Source organism: Dendropsophus ebraccatus, chromosome 7, assembly GCF_027789765.1.
Source record: "Dendropsophus ebraccatus isolate aDenEbr1 chromosome 7, aDenEbr1.pat, whole genome shotgun sequence".
Lineage (NCBI taxonomy): Eukaryota > Metazoa > Chordata > Amphibia > Anura > Hylidae > Dendropsophus > Dendropsophus ebraccatus.
The window spans coordinates 104983146-104999428 of record NC_091460.1 but is presented as its reverse complement, the minus strand read 5'-3'; the positions used below and the strand labels follow the sequence as shown (position 1 = coordinate 104999428).

The 16283-nt window shown below is 42.4% G+C and overlaps 1 protein-coding gene across 2 annotated transcripts in view; it reads right to left on the bottom strand.

Annotated features, from left to right (window-relative positions):
* Nucleotides 1-453: 453 nt before the first annotated feature.
* The window catches only part of LOC138797642 (signal-transducing adaptor protein 1-like), a 66758-nt gene continuing 50928 nt past the window's right edge, over nucleotides 454-16283 (bottom strand). Inside the window, exons 9-11 of one of the 2 annotated variants that reach the window (XM_069978060.1) lie at nucleotides 16083-16229; nucleotides 7007-7059; nucleotides 454-1216 (exon numbers count right to left, since the gene is read on the bottom strand). In XM_069978060.1, coding sequence (XP_069834161.1) covers nucleotides 7046-7059; nucleotides 16083-16229 — 161 coding nt within the window. In that variant the 3' untranslated portion in view covers nucleotides 454-1216; nucleotides 7007-7045. The remainder of the gene's footprint in view (nucleotides 1217-7006; nucleotides 7060-16082; nucleotides 16230-16283) is intronic. The other variant, XM_069978061.1, reaches the window with a different exon arrangement.

Below are 16283 nucleotides of genomic sequence, written 5' to 3'. Positions count from 1 at the left end.
CCCCCAAACCACTTGTACCTTCGTATAGCTGCTTTTAATCCAAGATCTGTCCTGGGGTCCGTTCAGCAGGTGATGCAGTTATTGTCCTAAAAAACGGGAAACGGGAGTATCTGTGCCCTAACTTTGCATCACCCCTTCGTCCCTCCTCCCCACCCTCTTCAGCATTAGGAATGCCGCTGAAACATTTTCTCCATGCTGAACATTGCACAGGTCCTTAACGATCCAGCCCATGTTCCGGGCTGCCACAGGTGGGGAATAGGTGGCAATCTGCCTGGAGCATTCCTAATGGTAAAGAGAGTGGTAAGGAGAGATGGAGGGGTGGTGCAAAGTTAGGGCACAGATACTGCCGTTTGGTACGGGGCTTCAAGTTTAAAAGTATTTTTTTAGGACAACAACTGCATCACCTGCCGAACGGACCCCAGGACAGATCTTGGATTAAAAGCAGCTATCTGAAGGTACAAGTGGTTTGGGGGGGGGGGGGGGTCAGAGTGTGGGTACAGAGTCGCTTTAAAACCCTTCATGCAAGAAAAGCCAGAAAAGAAATCAGTGTTAACAGAGATTACTACTAGAGATGAGCACAACTCAAGCATGCTGGAGTTGAATCGCTGAGCATTTTATTACCGGTGGCTGAAGAAGTTGGATGCAGCCCTAAGGATGCCTGGAAAATATGAATACAGTCATAGGCTATAGGCTGTATCCATGTTTTCCCAAACTCCCTAGGGCTGCATCCAACTTCTTCAGCCACCAGTAATCAAATGCCAAACGATTGGACTCGAGCCTGCTTCATCTCTAATTACTATATATTATCAGGTGTAACGTTTAGGGCCCCTAAAACAGTGAAGAACCACTGGATATAAATGCACAACTATAAGGTTGTGTTTCTACATGTCATGTCTAATAGCTACACAATGGGATTATCAGCAACATCACACGGCTATTGGGGAAGAAATGTGGTTGTTGTTTCGGTTGCGTTCATAAACCGTTCCAAATACAAATGTGGAAATGCAGCCTTAAGGAAAGCCAAGCAGTCACTAGTTGTTTTGTTTTTTTTTCTTTTTGCTTCTTTTGTTTGTTTGTTTATTTCCAAATTAGTTTATGCTTGGTATATAAAAAAAAGTAACTGTTGACATAAGATTTTCTTCACTTCAGATATAAATGGTTCTCTAATTTCTTTAAGTATGGTTTAATCCACAATCTTGCTCCACAGTGATGTGTCCTGAAATACAAAGAGATAATATTACTTAAACTGTGACCCAGTTATACGGTTGTAACAGACCTGTGTGTCCACCATCATTGCACAACTTCTGATTACTATTAGCTTGGGTTCCCACATCTGGGGTTGAGAGCAGCAGACAAAACACATACAAAAAAATATTTTACCATTGATTGTTCTGTTATTCTGGTAAAAACAACAAAGAGAATCTTACCATAAGGGTAACTTCACACGTACCGTATTTTCTGCTGCAGATCTGCTGCGGATCCGCAGCAGAAAATCAGCTGCATTGCGGTACGTGTGAAGCTACCCTAAGAAGGATTGCTTAATCTTCCCAATACTTTATGTTGTGCTTTTATAAGCAGCAAGCTGGAAAAACATAATTTAAAGGGGCACTCCAGGCGGTAGGGAAAGCAAATCGTATGCTGGGCTGTATAGCTAGAGGTATAAAACGAGCAGGAAGAAGGAGATTGTGATCCTGCTGTATAGAGCTCTAGTGAGACTACATCTTAAGTACTGTGTCCAGTTCTGGAGACCTCATCTAATAAAAGATATTGATCAAAAAGAAAAAGTCCAAAGACAGGCTACAAAAATGGCGGAGGGTGTCAGGCATAACATCTGTATACTCTGGAGGAAAGAAGGGAAAGGGAGGACATGATCGAAACAAAGAAATGCAACAAAAACATGGAAAACACGTGGAACACAGCCACAGAATGGAGCCACACAATATGGCCCTGGCATGTAGACTATGCCGACTGGTGTAGCTACCATAGAGATGAGGCCCGTGTGGCAGGGCTAGGTGTGGTCTGCCTCCATGGAACTGATAACACCAGGACCCCCCCCCCAGCTGCCGTCTCGCACTAGCCCCCCCGTGCCTCCGGACAGCTGCTGGTCCGCACCAGCCCCCTGCTTCACTCCTAGACAGCCATTGGCCTACACCACCCCTCCGCACCAGATGGTCACCAACCAACACCAGCCCCTCCCCAGACAGCTGCCAGAGAGCCACCCGCCTGCGACTTGTTCATTGGTGGTGGGGGGAGGAGTGCACAGGATTCCTATACAGTTGTTTGCTATGGGGCCTCATGAATCCTAGCTAAGCCCCTGACTATGCTCACATCTGGAGTAAAATGGCCCCAAAAGTAATGTCACAATTCTACTTGCAAAATGACAAAGTGATTGGTGACTGAACGTGGCCGAGGTTTTGTCTGCATGTGGCAGTCGCATCATGTGGCCTTACCCTTAAAGACCAAGCCAATTTCATTTTTTTCAAATGGCTTCCAAAATCCAGGTTATTATGGTAACATCTGATATACTAGTAGTTAGAGTTGTGCTGAAAAATTTACATACCACGGCAGAATTTTTGCTTTCATGTCCTTTTTTTCAGAGAATAAGAATGATAACACAAAAACTTTTTTCCCACTCATGGTTAGTAGTTGGGTGAAGCCATTTATTGTCAAACCACTGTGTTTTCACTTTTTAAACCATAATGACAACCAAAAACATCCAAATGACCCTGATCAAACGTTTACATACCCTGGTGACTATGGTCTGACAACACGCACATAAGTTGACCCACAAATAACATCAGCTGGAATACAAGACCCTCTGAAAACTAGCGGTGTAGCTGTTTAAAGATGCACAATAAGGACACACTTAAAGAAAAATGGGCTGCATGATCACCAGAAGAAAGCCATTACTACGCAAATGCCACAAAGTATCTCACCTACATACGCCAAACATCACAGAGACTTTAGACAGGGGCAAAAACAAATATAGATAAACAGATAAATCATTGTAAAATCTTATTTTTTCAATCAACTGATCGTTTTTGCTTTTACACAGTACAAACAGACGTTAAGATGAAATGATCTTAAAAAAAAAGTGACAATTTATGGACTTGTTGAAAGATCATAATTAACGATTTCTCGCTCGTCACTTGACCATTAGCTGTATTTACACAAGCAGGTTATCACTCAAATGCAATCGCTATCACGCAGATTTAAATGATAGTCATTCCATGTAAAAGAACCATAACTTTGTTCAGTGCTACAAATGGTGAAGCTAGTTGTGATTGACAGTTCAGTTCCCACTCATATTCCTTCCTTACCAGTCTATGATCAGTGTGGTCTGGATGTCAGAGGGCCGGTCCAATCACACCCTGGACAGGGACTCCATAAGGATATCACTAGCCCCGTGCTCAGTGCTTGCTATAAGTCCATTTTGATTTAGCTAGCGTTTACCTGTATTACTATTTTGGATCTTCCGACCTCTGGCTTAACCTTCTCTGACTTTCCAGTTCTCTGCTGATTTGGTACTGATTTGCCTGCTTGGTTTTCTGACCCATTTCTGTCCAACCATTCGTAAGTCTTTGTCTTGTCTCATGTCAATGTGCGTGTTAAGGGAACGTCAACCAGTTGTCACTGACTACCTAGGCTCGGATGGACAAGTAGGCAGGGACAGTTGGGGGGCCTAGCACTAGGGCTTACTGTCGTGTCTGCCCTACCTATTTACCCTGGTCATATGTTCCTATACGCTCTTAATGTAAGTATTTTGGTCAGTATGTTTTGCCAAAACCAAGAATAGGCCAAATACACAGAAAAGTTGCACATCTTTTCATTATAGGAATGATTCCACTCCTGGTTGTGGTTAAAAAAAAGACCAAATACTATGTGTGAACCCAGCATCATATTGCTATTTCCAGCTGTCCCACTTGGTCATTTAGTGTACTGGCACTTTATTACAAAAGTCATGGAGATTTACTTGAATCCTTTTTATCTTATTTGAGTACCATGAATATAGTTAGTTATTAACATAAACACAAGCTTAATCCCTTTGCCTGTCAAGGTTAAAATTAAGCGGTGGCATAGACGCCAACACAAACAGGGAACATGTGAGAGACTTTTTTGTTGCACTCTTGGCATAATCTCACTTCTATCACACCCTACATCGCAAGTGCAAAAAAACCTTACTAAACCACTTTTCAGTTTAATAATGGAATGTCATTCATCCAGTAAAACTTCTTCTTCGGCTACATAAAGATCTGTTGTTCACTGTTATTTTTTTTAAGCAAAACACATACATCTCTCTGAAGGTTTCTCGACATTTCTCTTGGGGAAAATTACACATACTAAGTAACGTAACGTGAGGTTCCTACATTCCACCCAGATCACAGACTTCAACACTGTAATTGTCGTACATTTATTGGTGATATTTTACATAATGTTATATAGCTGATGAACCTACAGTTTTTAAAATCATGGGGCACATGCATCATTGGGTTTGTGCTATTGCGATTTTTGGGGGTTTGGTTTCTTAGTGGAATTTATCATGTGCAATTTTTCAGTTTTTGCACAAAAAAACAAATTGTGTAGCAGTACTCCACTCCTACCCTAACATATTTGCGCAGGTGAGGCATCTGCCCTCATAGGGTGAAGTCTCTTTCCACCCTGCATTACAGCAACACAGATATTCCTGCTTTATACCTGCAGCAGTAGACTAATCCTTGTTTCCAAGGCATCACACAGGAACAGCAAAAACAGCATAGTAAGGCTTAAACTGTGCGCACATCTGCACCTGAGGCCCCATATGGAGCCTTTACTGCTGATTCCTTTATTTGAATAGAAAAATGGCAGAGCCACCACAATGGGGAGAAAAATGAAAAGTCAATGTGGTCAATTGTGCAGCTCTGGTACCACATGGCTTTTGTTTTCTTGCTGTACAATAGCACAGAAAAATAGAATTGATTAATTACATGTAAACTCAGTTCTACTAGATAAACAGGGCTCTCTCTGTTGCCGGAAGAAGTGTGCAACACAAGTGCTGGGCTAAATTCACACTACGAGATTTTGCGGTCGTCGTTGCCCGGGCCTCAAAAAGACGTCCGAATTTACATGGTCATATCCATGGATACCCGAAGTTTTTGTGGCAGAATCGTCTCCATGCCGATTGGGTCAGCATAATAGGTACCCTTTAACAAAATCTATGCATGTGCTTGACTTTAATATCAATTTGACATTAATTTCTGCTGTGTACTACTTCCTTGTGTCTACAAAAGTACTTAATGTAATGTTTGCTGTACCATCCATTCCTACCTCATGACAATGGGACCAAGAACTGTGCACATACATCACAATATGGGGGAAGATAAGAAAATGCACATGATGCCCATAGTTGAAGAACCACAATTGGTACATCTATTTTGACATTCAAAATCCAATATTGTTATCAGATTGTAGCACGCTGGTTTAGGCTATGTTCACACATCGTATATTTTCGTAAAACCATGTATGTTGTATAACGGCCGTGATTATTACGAAAAAATATACGTTACATTGCAAACGGTGGGATCCCGGCCAGAGCGTATACACACAGTATACGCTCCCGCCGGGATCCCTAGCGGCGCCACAAACAACTGACATTCATTGAATAGCGGCCGTAGAAACCCATGTCAGTGCACACTGTGGAGCGAGCGGCTGCGGGCGCAAGCTCCATAGTGTGCTATGGGGAGTTCTTATGCGGCCGCGCACCAATGTGCCCGCATCAGAACTCTGCGGGGCTAAAGATCATCCGCCCGGTACCGCAGCACCATCCGGGATAATCTTTTCAGAGACCGGCCATTCTGTGAACCGGCTGGGTCACAGAACTGCCAGTCTCTTACAGCGTCTGCACATAGCCTTAAATTGCATAAAAGTGTGCCCCTGCAGTGGTGTGTTTAAACAGAGAGGTGTATCTGACAGATATCTGACAGATTACTGAAGCCAAACCCAGGAATACATTTGAAAAGAGAAGAAATCTCAGTCTTTCCTTCATGACCTGTTCTCTGTTTATAGTCTGTTCCTGGCTTTGGTTTCAATGATCTGTCAGATATGTGTCAGATAAATATGTCTGTGTAAACACACCCTATATTTTATGATTGTAATCCTGCTAAATAATAATCTGTTAATTTAGAGCAGCTGTTTCACAATGTCTTTTTCTATAATACCTGACATGGCTACTATTCTATGAAGAGAGCTTAAAGGGGTAGTGCGGCATTTAACATTTATTCACTAAATAACACTCATTACATAGTTATACAACTTTGTAATGTGTGTTATTTAGTGAATAAATGTTAAACGCCGCACTACCTCTTTAAGCTTCCAGCTCCGCCACCATGGCTCTACTTAACAGCTGATCAGAAATTGATACACACAAAATGACTTTAAAGTGAATGTACCATAAGGTATATTGTCTGTGCACTGGGGTGGGTGGGCCCGTCACCCCACAGTAGGACCATATCCTCTCCCCTCTGTGGTGCGGCTTCTTTAGAATCAATAGGGTAGCGTTACAGAGAGGAGGGGACATAGTCACACTGGGGGCAGTAGCATTTAAATGTCTAAATGACAGGTGCCGCACCTGTCAGATGCCCAATCGGCACCCCCAAAATGGCAGAGAAATAGACCCCGCATATTTGCTAAATTGCATGTGTTTTTTTTTCTATTTTATGTTTGTGCAGTAATAGTAAAAAATAGGGTGCCATTACAAAGTATAGTTGGTACCACAAAAAACAACCCTTATATGGCTCTGTAGATGGAATACTTTAAGAGTTATGGCTCTTAGAATGTAAAAGGGTAAATTAAAACCAAAATGCTAAATTAAAAATTTTGTAAATACTGCAGCATTTTTTTTGTACCCCCATGGTACACTATAAGGCTAAGTTCCCACTTCGGGAAGATAACAGGGGGACATAGCCTATGCTCTTGGAGTGCTATTGTCAAGATGTAATGTATAAATTGTTCTGCTTAAAAATGTACTCACCAGATGGAAATTTTCTTGCTTTTCTGTCTTGTTATACATTCATCTTGGAAATACTGGTGAGAAAAGCGAAAATGAATAATAATTAAACACTGTTCTTAAGTTAGACAACTTCATATCTAAACACTCTAAGGCTGGGTTCACACTACGTATATTTCATTCAGTATTGTGGTCCTCATATTGCAACCAAAACAAAGAGTGGATTAAAAACACAGAAAGGATCTGTTCACACAACGGTGAAATTGAGTGGATGGCCGCCATTTAATGGCAAATATTTGCTGTTATTTTAAAACAACGGCTGTTATATTGAAATAATGGCAGTTATTTACTGTTATATGGCGGCCATCCACTCAATTTCAACATTGTGTGAACAGAGCCTTTCTGTGTTTTCAATCCACTCCTGGTTTTGGTTGCAATATAAGGACCACAATACTGACTGAAATATACGTAGTGTGAACCCAGCCTAAATAAGGACTCGTGCAAAGTGTGGGATGCTACAGGAACTATATGAAAGAAGAAACTAGAAAGAAAAAAAAGGAGGCTGAGAAAATGGATGGAGTGCTATTTACATAGGATTATATATTGGAGGAGACTGAGGGGAAGGATGCTACTTACATGGGTACTGAAATGAACTGACAATCAATTAGTGACTGTGTTTTGTCCATTTTACAAACATATGCCTTAATTCCGCAGGACAGGATGTAGGCTATGTCCCCACAATGTCAGTTGTTTAATGATGGCCGTTCAAACATCCCGTAAAATTGTCCGTGGTGGCGGATCCGGACCAGGTACCATTGAAGTGAATGAAGCCACTCTCATGATCCGTGCCGCGACCTGCACCACAAAAAATAGGACATGTCCTAGTGCAGATCGCAGCACAGATCAACCCCGTGCTGCCCGGCAGTTGAGACATCATGCGCTCCTGTCATCCCATCTACTACTTACCTCATGTTCACCAGAAGTGGCCTGGACTACGCTGCTTTCATCTCCCCGGAGCGCAGTCCAGGCCACTTCCGGTGAGCATGTAGTCAGACTGCACGGGGGAATAGGTGGGTAGTAGATGCGATGACAGGAGCTCCGGCTAGGCGATCTGTGTCGTGATCCCCCTCCAGATCGTGGCACGGATTGTGTGAATAAGGCCTGATTTTGAAAACAATGACCGTTTTTTTACCTAAAAAGACATTGTGAGAACATACTGAAGGTGGAGCCTGAAAATGTGATGTAAAATTATTTACATGGGACGGTTTGACTGCAGCACATCCTGACTCACACTCTGAAGCTGCTGAAAATCCTCACTGTCTGGTCCACTCTGTTTCCACTCCTCTGTCCTCCCCATCCCTTCTGAGACAGAGGTCACATGATTTCTGTCTCTTCTGTTGCCAGGTAAACTGTAACAACTTCTCTGTAACCCCGCCCACCACTGACTGTTGTTTCACAGAATGGCCGATGTTAGTGAAGATCATCCTGGCCGGTACTGCAGTATCGGCCGGATGACCTTCATTTGAGCTGAATTGGGATGCAGCCGCATCTGTGTGCAGCCGCATCTGTGTGCGCCCGCATCCCAATTCACCATTAAATGCAATGGAGCCGCACTCTCCATTGTGTGACCTGTCAGGCTTGTATGGCTGCTATTCAAGGAATAGCAGCCACACAAAACTGACATGGAAGTTTTTTGTGTGGCCGCTAGCGATCTTGGCTGGAGTGTATACACTCCAACCATGATTCCATAGAAGGCAGCACAATATAAATTTCCTATTAATTACGGCTGTTGTTGCAAAACAGCAGTGATTAATAGGAAACCTACGTTATGTGAACATAGCCATAGAGTCGACTCTTAGGGCTGCATCCAACATCTTCAGCCACTGGTACTCAAATGCTGAGCGATCATATGCTCGAGTTGCTGTCTTTTGTCGAGTTGCTGTCTGACCTTTATTGATTTCAAAGCGGAACTATCAGCTGGTTATGCGAATCTAACCTGCTGAGAGCTCCCTACAGGGCATGGAGCGCTGAGGATGAAGGTATGTCTGTTACCTTCATCTCTGGCGCAGTTCCCGTGCTGTAAGCTGTGAAATCCTTTGCCTGGTAAGCCGCTAGAAGCACTGGGGAACGGACTACTGCTCCGCAAGCACCAATCTAGCCAGCCACCCCTTTTAATGATTATCAATGGAGGGGGTGGCCAGATCAGTGCTCCAGGGCTTACCGGGCAGAGAATTTCAGAATAAACAACATGTGAATGGTACCAAGGATGAAGGTAACAGACATACCTTCATCCTCAGCACCCCATGCCCACTAGGGAGCTATCAGCAGGTTAGAGTAGTCTTACCTGCTGATAGTTCCCCTTTTAAATCAATAAAGGTCAATTGTCCATTCCTTAACGTAGGTTATGACTACTGATATATGCTTCATTAAACCCACTAATCATAAAAACAGTAGCCAGGGCCTTTGAAATGCTTTACTCATTACCCAATATTCCTAAACTCCGGACCATTTTTTCTCTGAAGATTCCGGTATTCCCACTAGATCAAACCTGTAGGGAGATTAGGGCTAATTCCCAGCAGGAGGCTGCCCTTTCCAGGGCGTTTCACTACTCCTCAAGAAACACGTCATAAGGATTAAGATAAGGGAAAGGCTACATTCACAAGTGCAATTAACACTTGCGGATCCGCAACTGAGGACACCACTTTGTGTCTCCATAGTTGTCCGCCATTCACGGAACACTACATTCTAGACAGTGACCGATGGACATGACAAGGGGAAAAAAACACAGCCACGTATGCATCTGCAAACAGTGTTATCATTGGCAGGTCTCCCGGAAATAAGTGATCTGTTTACCGTATGACTTTACTAGGCATTGCTCCTAAACAGAATCCTACTCCTCACTGATGAGGGTCACCACCCCAAAACAGCTGTTTGTTGATGGATACCTGGCTTTGTTTTTTTCCTTGTCATGTCCTTGGGCTCATAAATTGAGTTGGACATTGACTGAATGGGCCACTTAATATGGGGGTTTTGGTGGTTTCTTTACTGAAGCCACCTCTTGGCTGGGCCTTTCCCTGGAGGAATATCTTAAATGAGGCTTTGCAGACTTTTTGGGCATTTTGTTAAAGAGACACTGTTGGCAAGCAGTTTTGCAATATACCAGTGATGGTTAACCTTGACACTCCAGCTGTGGCACAACTATCCCATCATGCCTGAACAACCAAAGATATGGATTTGGCTACCCAGGTATGATGGGAATTGTAGTTTTGCAACACCTGAAGTGTTAAGGCTAGCCATCACTGCAATATACTCTTGTGCCATCTTGTGCCAATGATGTCATCTTCGGACGGCCGGCCGAACCGCTCCGACCATCCCTAGTGCCAGCCGCCCTCTGCCGCGTCATCAGCTGCTCAGCCGCGATTGGCTGAGCACAGTTATGCTCAGTCAATCGCAGCTGAGTAGCTGATGACGCGGCAGAGGGCGGCCGGCAATAGGGACGGTCAGAGCGGTTCGGCCGTCCAAAGATGACATCATTGGCACAAGATGGTGGATGGGGGTCGGCAAGAGGCAGGTATGTATAGAGCACTACACTTCCGGGTCTGATGTGGGTGGGGGGGAAACACAGGGAAGGGCGCGATTCACTAACATAACATACATTACAAAGTTGTATAACTTTGTAATATGTGTTATTTAGTGAATAATTTTTTAGCGCCGCACTACCCCTTTAAATCAAAAATTTTCAAAGAGCATTGTCTCCTGGTAAGCTGCAGAGCTGATAATATAATTAGCAAAAGTAAATATTATTAGCCTTAGTTAACCACTTCCCACACAAGGGGGTAACTGTACGTCCTCGCGCGGGTGGCCCCGCTCTGAACCGCTGCGGTCCCGGGTGCGGCATGTAGCTCGGGACCACGGCTATTAGTGGGCTCGGTCCGATCGCCGTGCCCGCTAATTAAGTCTTTAAATGCAGCTGTCAAAGTTGACAGCTGCATCTGAAGACTTACTGCAGCCGTTCCCTGGTGGTCTAGTGGGGAGATCGCCCCACTGTGACTTTGTCACGGAGGAGCGATCTCTGCGGCTGGTGCTGATGTCACTGATCCCAGCTCGGCATTGTATTGCTTTTGGCTGCAGCAGCCAAAAGCAATAGAACACTGATCTCATCGATCTATGCTGTATAACTATACAGCATAGATCTCAATGAGAGATCAGTGTGCTTATACTAGAAGTCCCCCAGGGGGCTTCTAGTATATGTGTAAAAAAAAGTTGTATAATAAATAAATAATCCCCTCCCCTAATTAAAGTTTGAATCACCCCCATTTTCCCATGTTGTAAATATAAATAAATAAACATGTTTGCTATCGCCGCGTGCGTAATAGCCCAAAATATTAATTTATCACATTCCTGATCTTGTACGGTAAACGTCGTAAGCGTAAAAAATCCCAAAGTGCAAAATTGCGCATTTTTAGTTGCATCAAGTCCAGAAAAATTGTAATAAAAAGCGATTAAAAAGGCACATATGCGCAATCAAGGTACCGATAGAAAGTACACATCATGGAGCAAAAAATGACACCTCAGACAGCCCCATAGACCAAAGGATAAAAGCGCTATAAGCCTAGGAATAGAGCGATTTTAAGGAACATATATTTGTTAACAATGGTTTGAATTTTTTACAAGCCATCAAATAAAAGTTATGCAAGTTGCATATCGTTTTAATCGTACTGACTTGAGGAACATATATAACATGGCAGTTTTTCCATAGGACACACGGCGTAAAAACAAAGCCCCCCAAATAAAAAGAATTGTGCTTTTTTTTTTATTTCACCACACATATAATTTTTTTTTCTGGTTTAGCAGCATATTTTATGCAAAATTCAGCCTGCCATTGCAAAGAACAATTGGTGCCGCAAAAAATAAGGGCTCATGTGGCTCTGTAGGTCCAGGAGGAGTTAAATGCCCTCAGTTGATATACAACCTGCGTGATGAACAGGTGCCTTTCTTTCCTGTGTTTGGTTTCTTTTTTTGAATAAAATAAAGATCAAATATCAGCACGGAGGGAGAAAACTACAATTCCCATCATGATGGGAATTGTGGTTATGCAACAGCTGGAGGACCACATGTTCTCCTTCTCTGATTTAAGATGTATCATCCTTCAATTTCATCACATTATTGGAAAACATTCACAAGTGACATAATAGTATTGCAGGAAGCTAAACCACCACCACCACCACCACCACCACTGCATCATCTAGAAACCTTGTCACTAGAGATGAGCGCTGTTTGAGCATCCAAACGGAAAGCCATAGCCATCCATGTTCTCCCAGACTCCCTAAGGCTGCAAACAACTTCTTCAGACACAGATATTCAAATGATGAATGATTGGACGCGCGCATGCTTGAGTTGCGCTCATCTCTACTTGTCACTACTGCAGTTTAAATATTTTTTATACCCCAGTTTTGCTGATTGCTTTTTATCTGATACTAGAAGCGTATGGATTTTACATGATGTTTATATGTTACAGTTTTAACCCCTTCATGACCAAGCCCATTGATGCCCGGGTTAAATTAGTGCAATGTTCCTCCCCGCCTTCTGAGAGCCATAGCGCTTTTATTTTTACACCTACAAGGCTGGTTGGGGTGTAATTTTTTAAGCCATGATCTCTAGTTTTTATTGGTACCAAATTGGTGTAAGAGAAAATTTTTGATCCCTTTCTTTTTCCTCTAATAAATAATTTAAAAAAAAATTCAGTTTTTTTCCCTTTGTTTACGCCATTCACCGTGTGGGAACAATAATGTTATATTTTAATATGTCGAACAATTACGCACGATACAATATATAATATGTTTATTTATTTATTTATTTATGCTACACATTTTGATTTTTATAATGGGCAAGGTTTTTTTTTAAACTTTTATTGGGGGGGTTATATAAGGGTTTTTCAAAATGCTTTTAAAAACTTTTTGTTATTAAACTTTTTTAAACACAAATTTTACTGTAAAACATGCAATTATTAGATTACATATTTTGATCTATGATATGCCTTAACATAGCATAGATCAGTGTTATTGGCGATCTATGCATAGAGCCTGCCTGAGAGCAGACTGTATGCACAGATGGACGATCCGACAGGATGGAGGTAAGGGGCTTACCCCCGTCCGTTGGTGCAAGCAATAGGGACTCTGGGTCCTGATCAGTCAGTGACAGGTGCTTGTCCTGTCACTGACTACCTTAAACGCTGTGATCGCTGTGCATCACAGCATTTAAGGTGTTAATGACAGGCAGCTGTGGGATCACAGCTGCCTGTCATTATCCTCAGCTCCCGGGACACTGATGTGTGCAGGACCCCTCTGCACAAGGTATGTGCAGCTGGTACCATATATACGTGTGGCTGACGTGAAGGGGTTAACTTGTGTGAATGGGATTAGTCAGAATCACATTATAATATCAAGAATAAATTTGTTGGTGTCTTTACTTCTTTTTATAAAATGTGTAAATGAAAAAATAAAAAAAGCAGAAAAGAGAAATATGAAAACATCACTTCATAGAGAACAATGTCAAAGCAAGTACACAGGATCAGGACAAACACCAACAATAATAGTACAGAGAACAACCAACTAAATAATAGCATATGTACTGTAATGGGGGTGAAAAGTAGCAATAATATAGGGCCCCAAACATCTAGCACTACACAATACCAATATAAAAAATAAGCCAGTCAAAAAATAACACAAATTCTTTATTAAATATTCCAAATAGTGACACAATAAAAAGATAAAATGACGAATCTGCACACCAACAGGATCCTAACTGAACAACCACCACAGCTGACAAAAACATATAAGGTGGTACCATGTCAGGTTAATACTTGTAGGGAACCCAAAAGTCCCCCCAGGTTAGCTTTAAAGGTACCAGTATAGTGAAAGGGATCAATTTCAGCCCTTGAATAATGGCCTAGAATGAACACCTTTCACTTATTGAAAAAAAAAAAAAGCAGGGGAGAGATGTGGCAGAGATGTGGTAAAAATAGAGTGCCCTCCACTGTTCATTAATGACACAGGACGGTATTTTGGCCCAGCCATCCACAATCTTGTCTCTGATTTTAGGATCTTGGGTAATGTCTTCCCACTTGCAGTAGTCATTTTCAGGATTATGTTCCTCAAAACCTTATACAAAAATGAAAGAGAAATTCTCCTAGGGCCTGGTCCAAAAATGTCATCAAACCCTGTAGATACTGCCTCCTTATTCACTAGAGATGAGCGAACCTGCCGAGGTTCCGGTTCGTATGAACCTGAACTCTCGGCTTCTGACTGCCGCTGTCTGCCGACTCCGTGGAGAGGGTAAATGCAGCCGGAGGACCGCCTGGAAAACTGGGATACAGCCATAGCCATAGGCTGTATCCCAGTTTTCCAGGCGGTCCTCCAGCTGTATCGACCCTCTTTTCACGGAGCCGGCAGACAGCGGCAGTCAGAAGCCGAGAGTTCAGGTTCATACGAATCCGAACCTCGGCAGGTTCGCTCATCTTTACTATTCACATTACAAGTCTGCTCTTGGAAAATAAGAGAATCTGTAGGGTCTTAAGAAAGTGTGAGTCTCACAGATTTTACATGGTATACATCAAAGGAGTCACTGTGCATATTTCCTGTTCCTTCCAGTGAATAAAAGTAAGATCTCTGCTGAGAGGAAATTCTGGGTAAATTCTGGATAATCTTGGAAAGAAAAAAAGGAGAGGCCAAAAGCCTTCTGTATCTCTCTCCAAACAACAATAGTGTCATGCACTACCAGGGACGATTGGAGTGCAGCTGAAAGCTTGGCATGTAAACCTGCTTGCATACTTCAAGGAACGACCAGTTCCAGTGCTCAATGGAGCTGATGGGAACAGCTTGGTTTTCTGTGTGATTCTCCCCCTTAGGCCTTATTCACACGTCAGTATTTTTCATTTGTTTTTAGGGACCAGGAAATACAGAATACATTACAACCCATTATTTTCAATGGTGCTATTCATACATCCAGTTAATTTACGGATCCGCAACGAAAAAAATAGGACATGTTCTAATACTGTCTCTTATTACAGAACAGACACCCCAATAAAAGTCTATGGAGAGTGCAAAATTTGAGAGTACATTGCAATCCGCAATCACCAAACTCCTCCTGCCAGAAATATCCCGCCTGCTAGAAATGACTGTAAAATGGCCCCCAGACAACCATGTGACCTTTTTTGGGGTTGAGACATCGTTTTTGCCGTCCCCTTTTTTTCTTCTTTGCAGATCAGCAAAAACGGATTGCAATACGGAACACACTATAGATGCAATACGGATGATTTTTTGCCGATAAAAATTAGAGGATCCAGATTTTCATCCTTGAAAAGAAACGGACGTGCACATGCCCGACTGCAGCTCTCAACTCCTCCTCTAGTGTTTTCATGAACGTAAGGTTCCAGATATGTTCTTAGGGAGCCCCATATATAAAATTCTGCTTTCAAAACTATAAATAAGGCTTAATGTCTAATAATTTAAATGGTACCTGTCACAAAGAATCCCAGTAGAGATTGCAGCCCCAGCTGATGCCTGTAGATCGTGTTCCCATTAATATGCTCCCCACCTTTCCATTAATGAGCCTTTTGCTGCGTTTACACGGAACGATTATCGTGTGAATTTGCACGATAACGATCAAATTCAAACGATAATCGTACATGTAAACGCAGCGAACGATAGAACCACGAGCGAGAAATCGTTCATTTTGATCTTTGAACATGTTCTTAAATCGTCGTTCGCAAAAAAAAATCGCAGATCGTTCCGTGTAAACAGTCGTTCACCGATTTTACCTATGTGCAAGATAGGCTTAAGCGATCGCAAAATGATCGCAAAACGCATTTTCCATACGATATATCATTCCGTCTAAATGCTGATCGTTATTTTAAAAAATTGTTACTTCGCCTGATCGTATGATTAACGATTTCGAACTATCGTTCCGTGTAAACGCAGCATTTTTCTACTCATTAGAGCTTGTTCAGGGAACTTGGCTCAATCTTCCGGTGTCAGGTGCAGCTGTCCACTGATCTGCACTGGGATTCTTTGTAACCCCTTAAATTTTGTCAATTAATCACCGTTTACGTAGGCATTTTCCTTTCCACGAATTGGTAAGGATTTGTCTTGTGAAAACTGATTCACTAACTGCTGAATTTTGGTCTGAGGCTTCTTGGGCTGGTCAGTCTCATCAGCGGCCTCTCTTTTACTCTCTTTCACACTGTAATCTGAGACAAGAAAAGAAACCATGTATTAACAGAGTTGAGCTTTCTATTTTATGT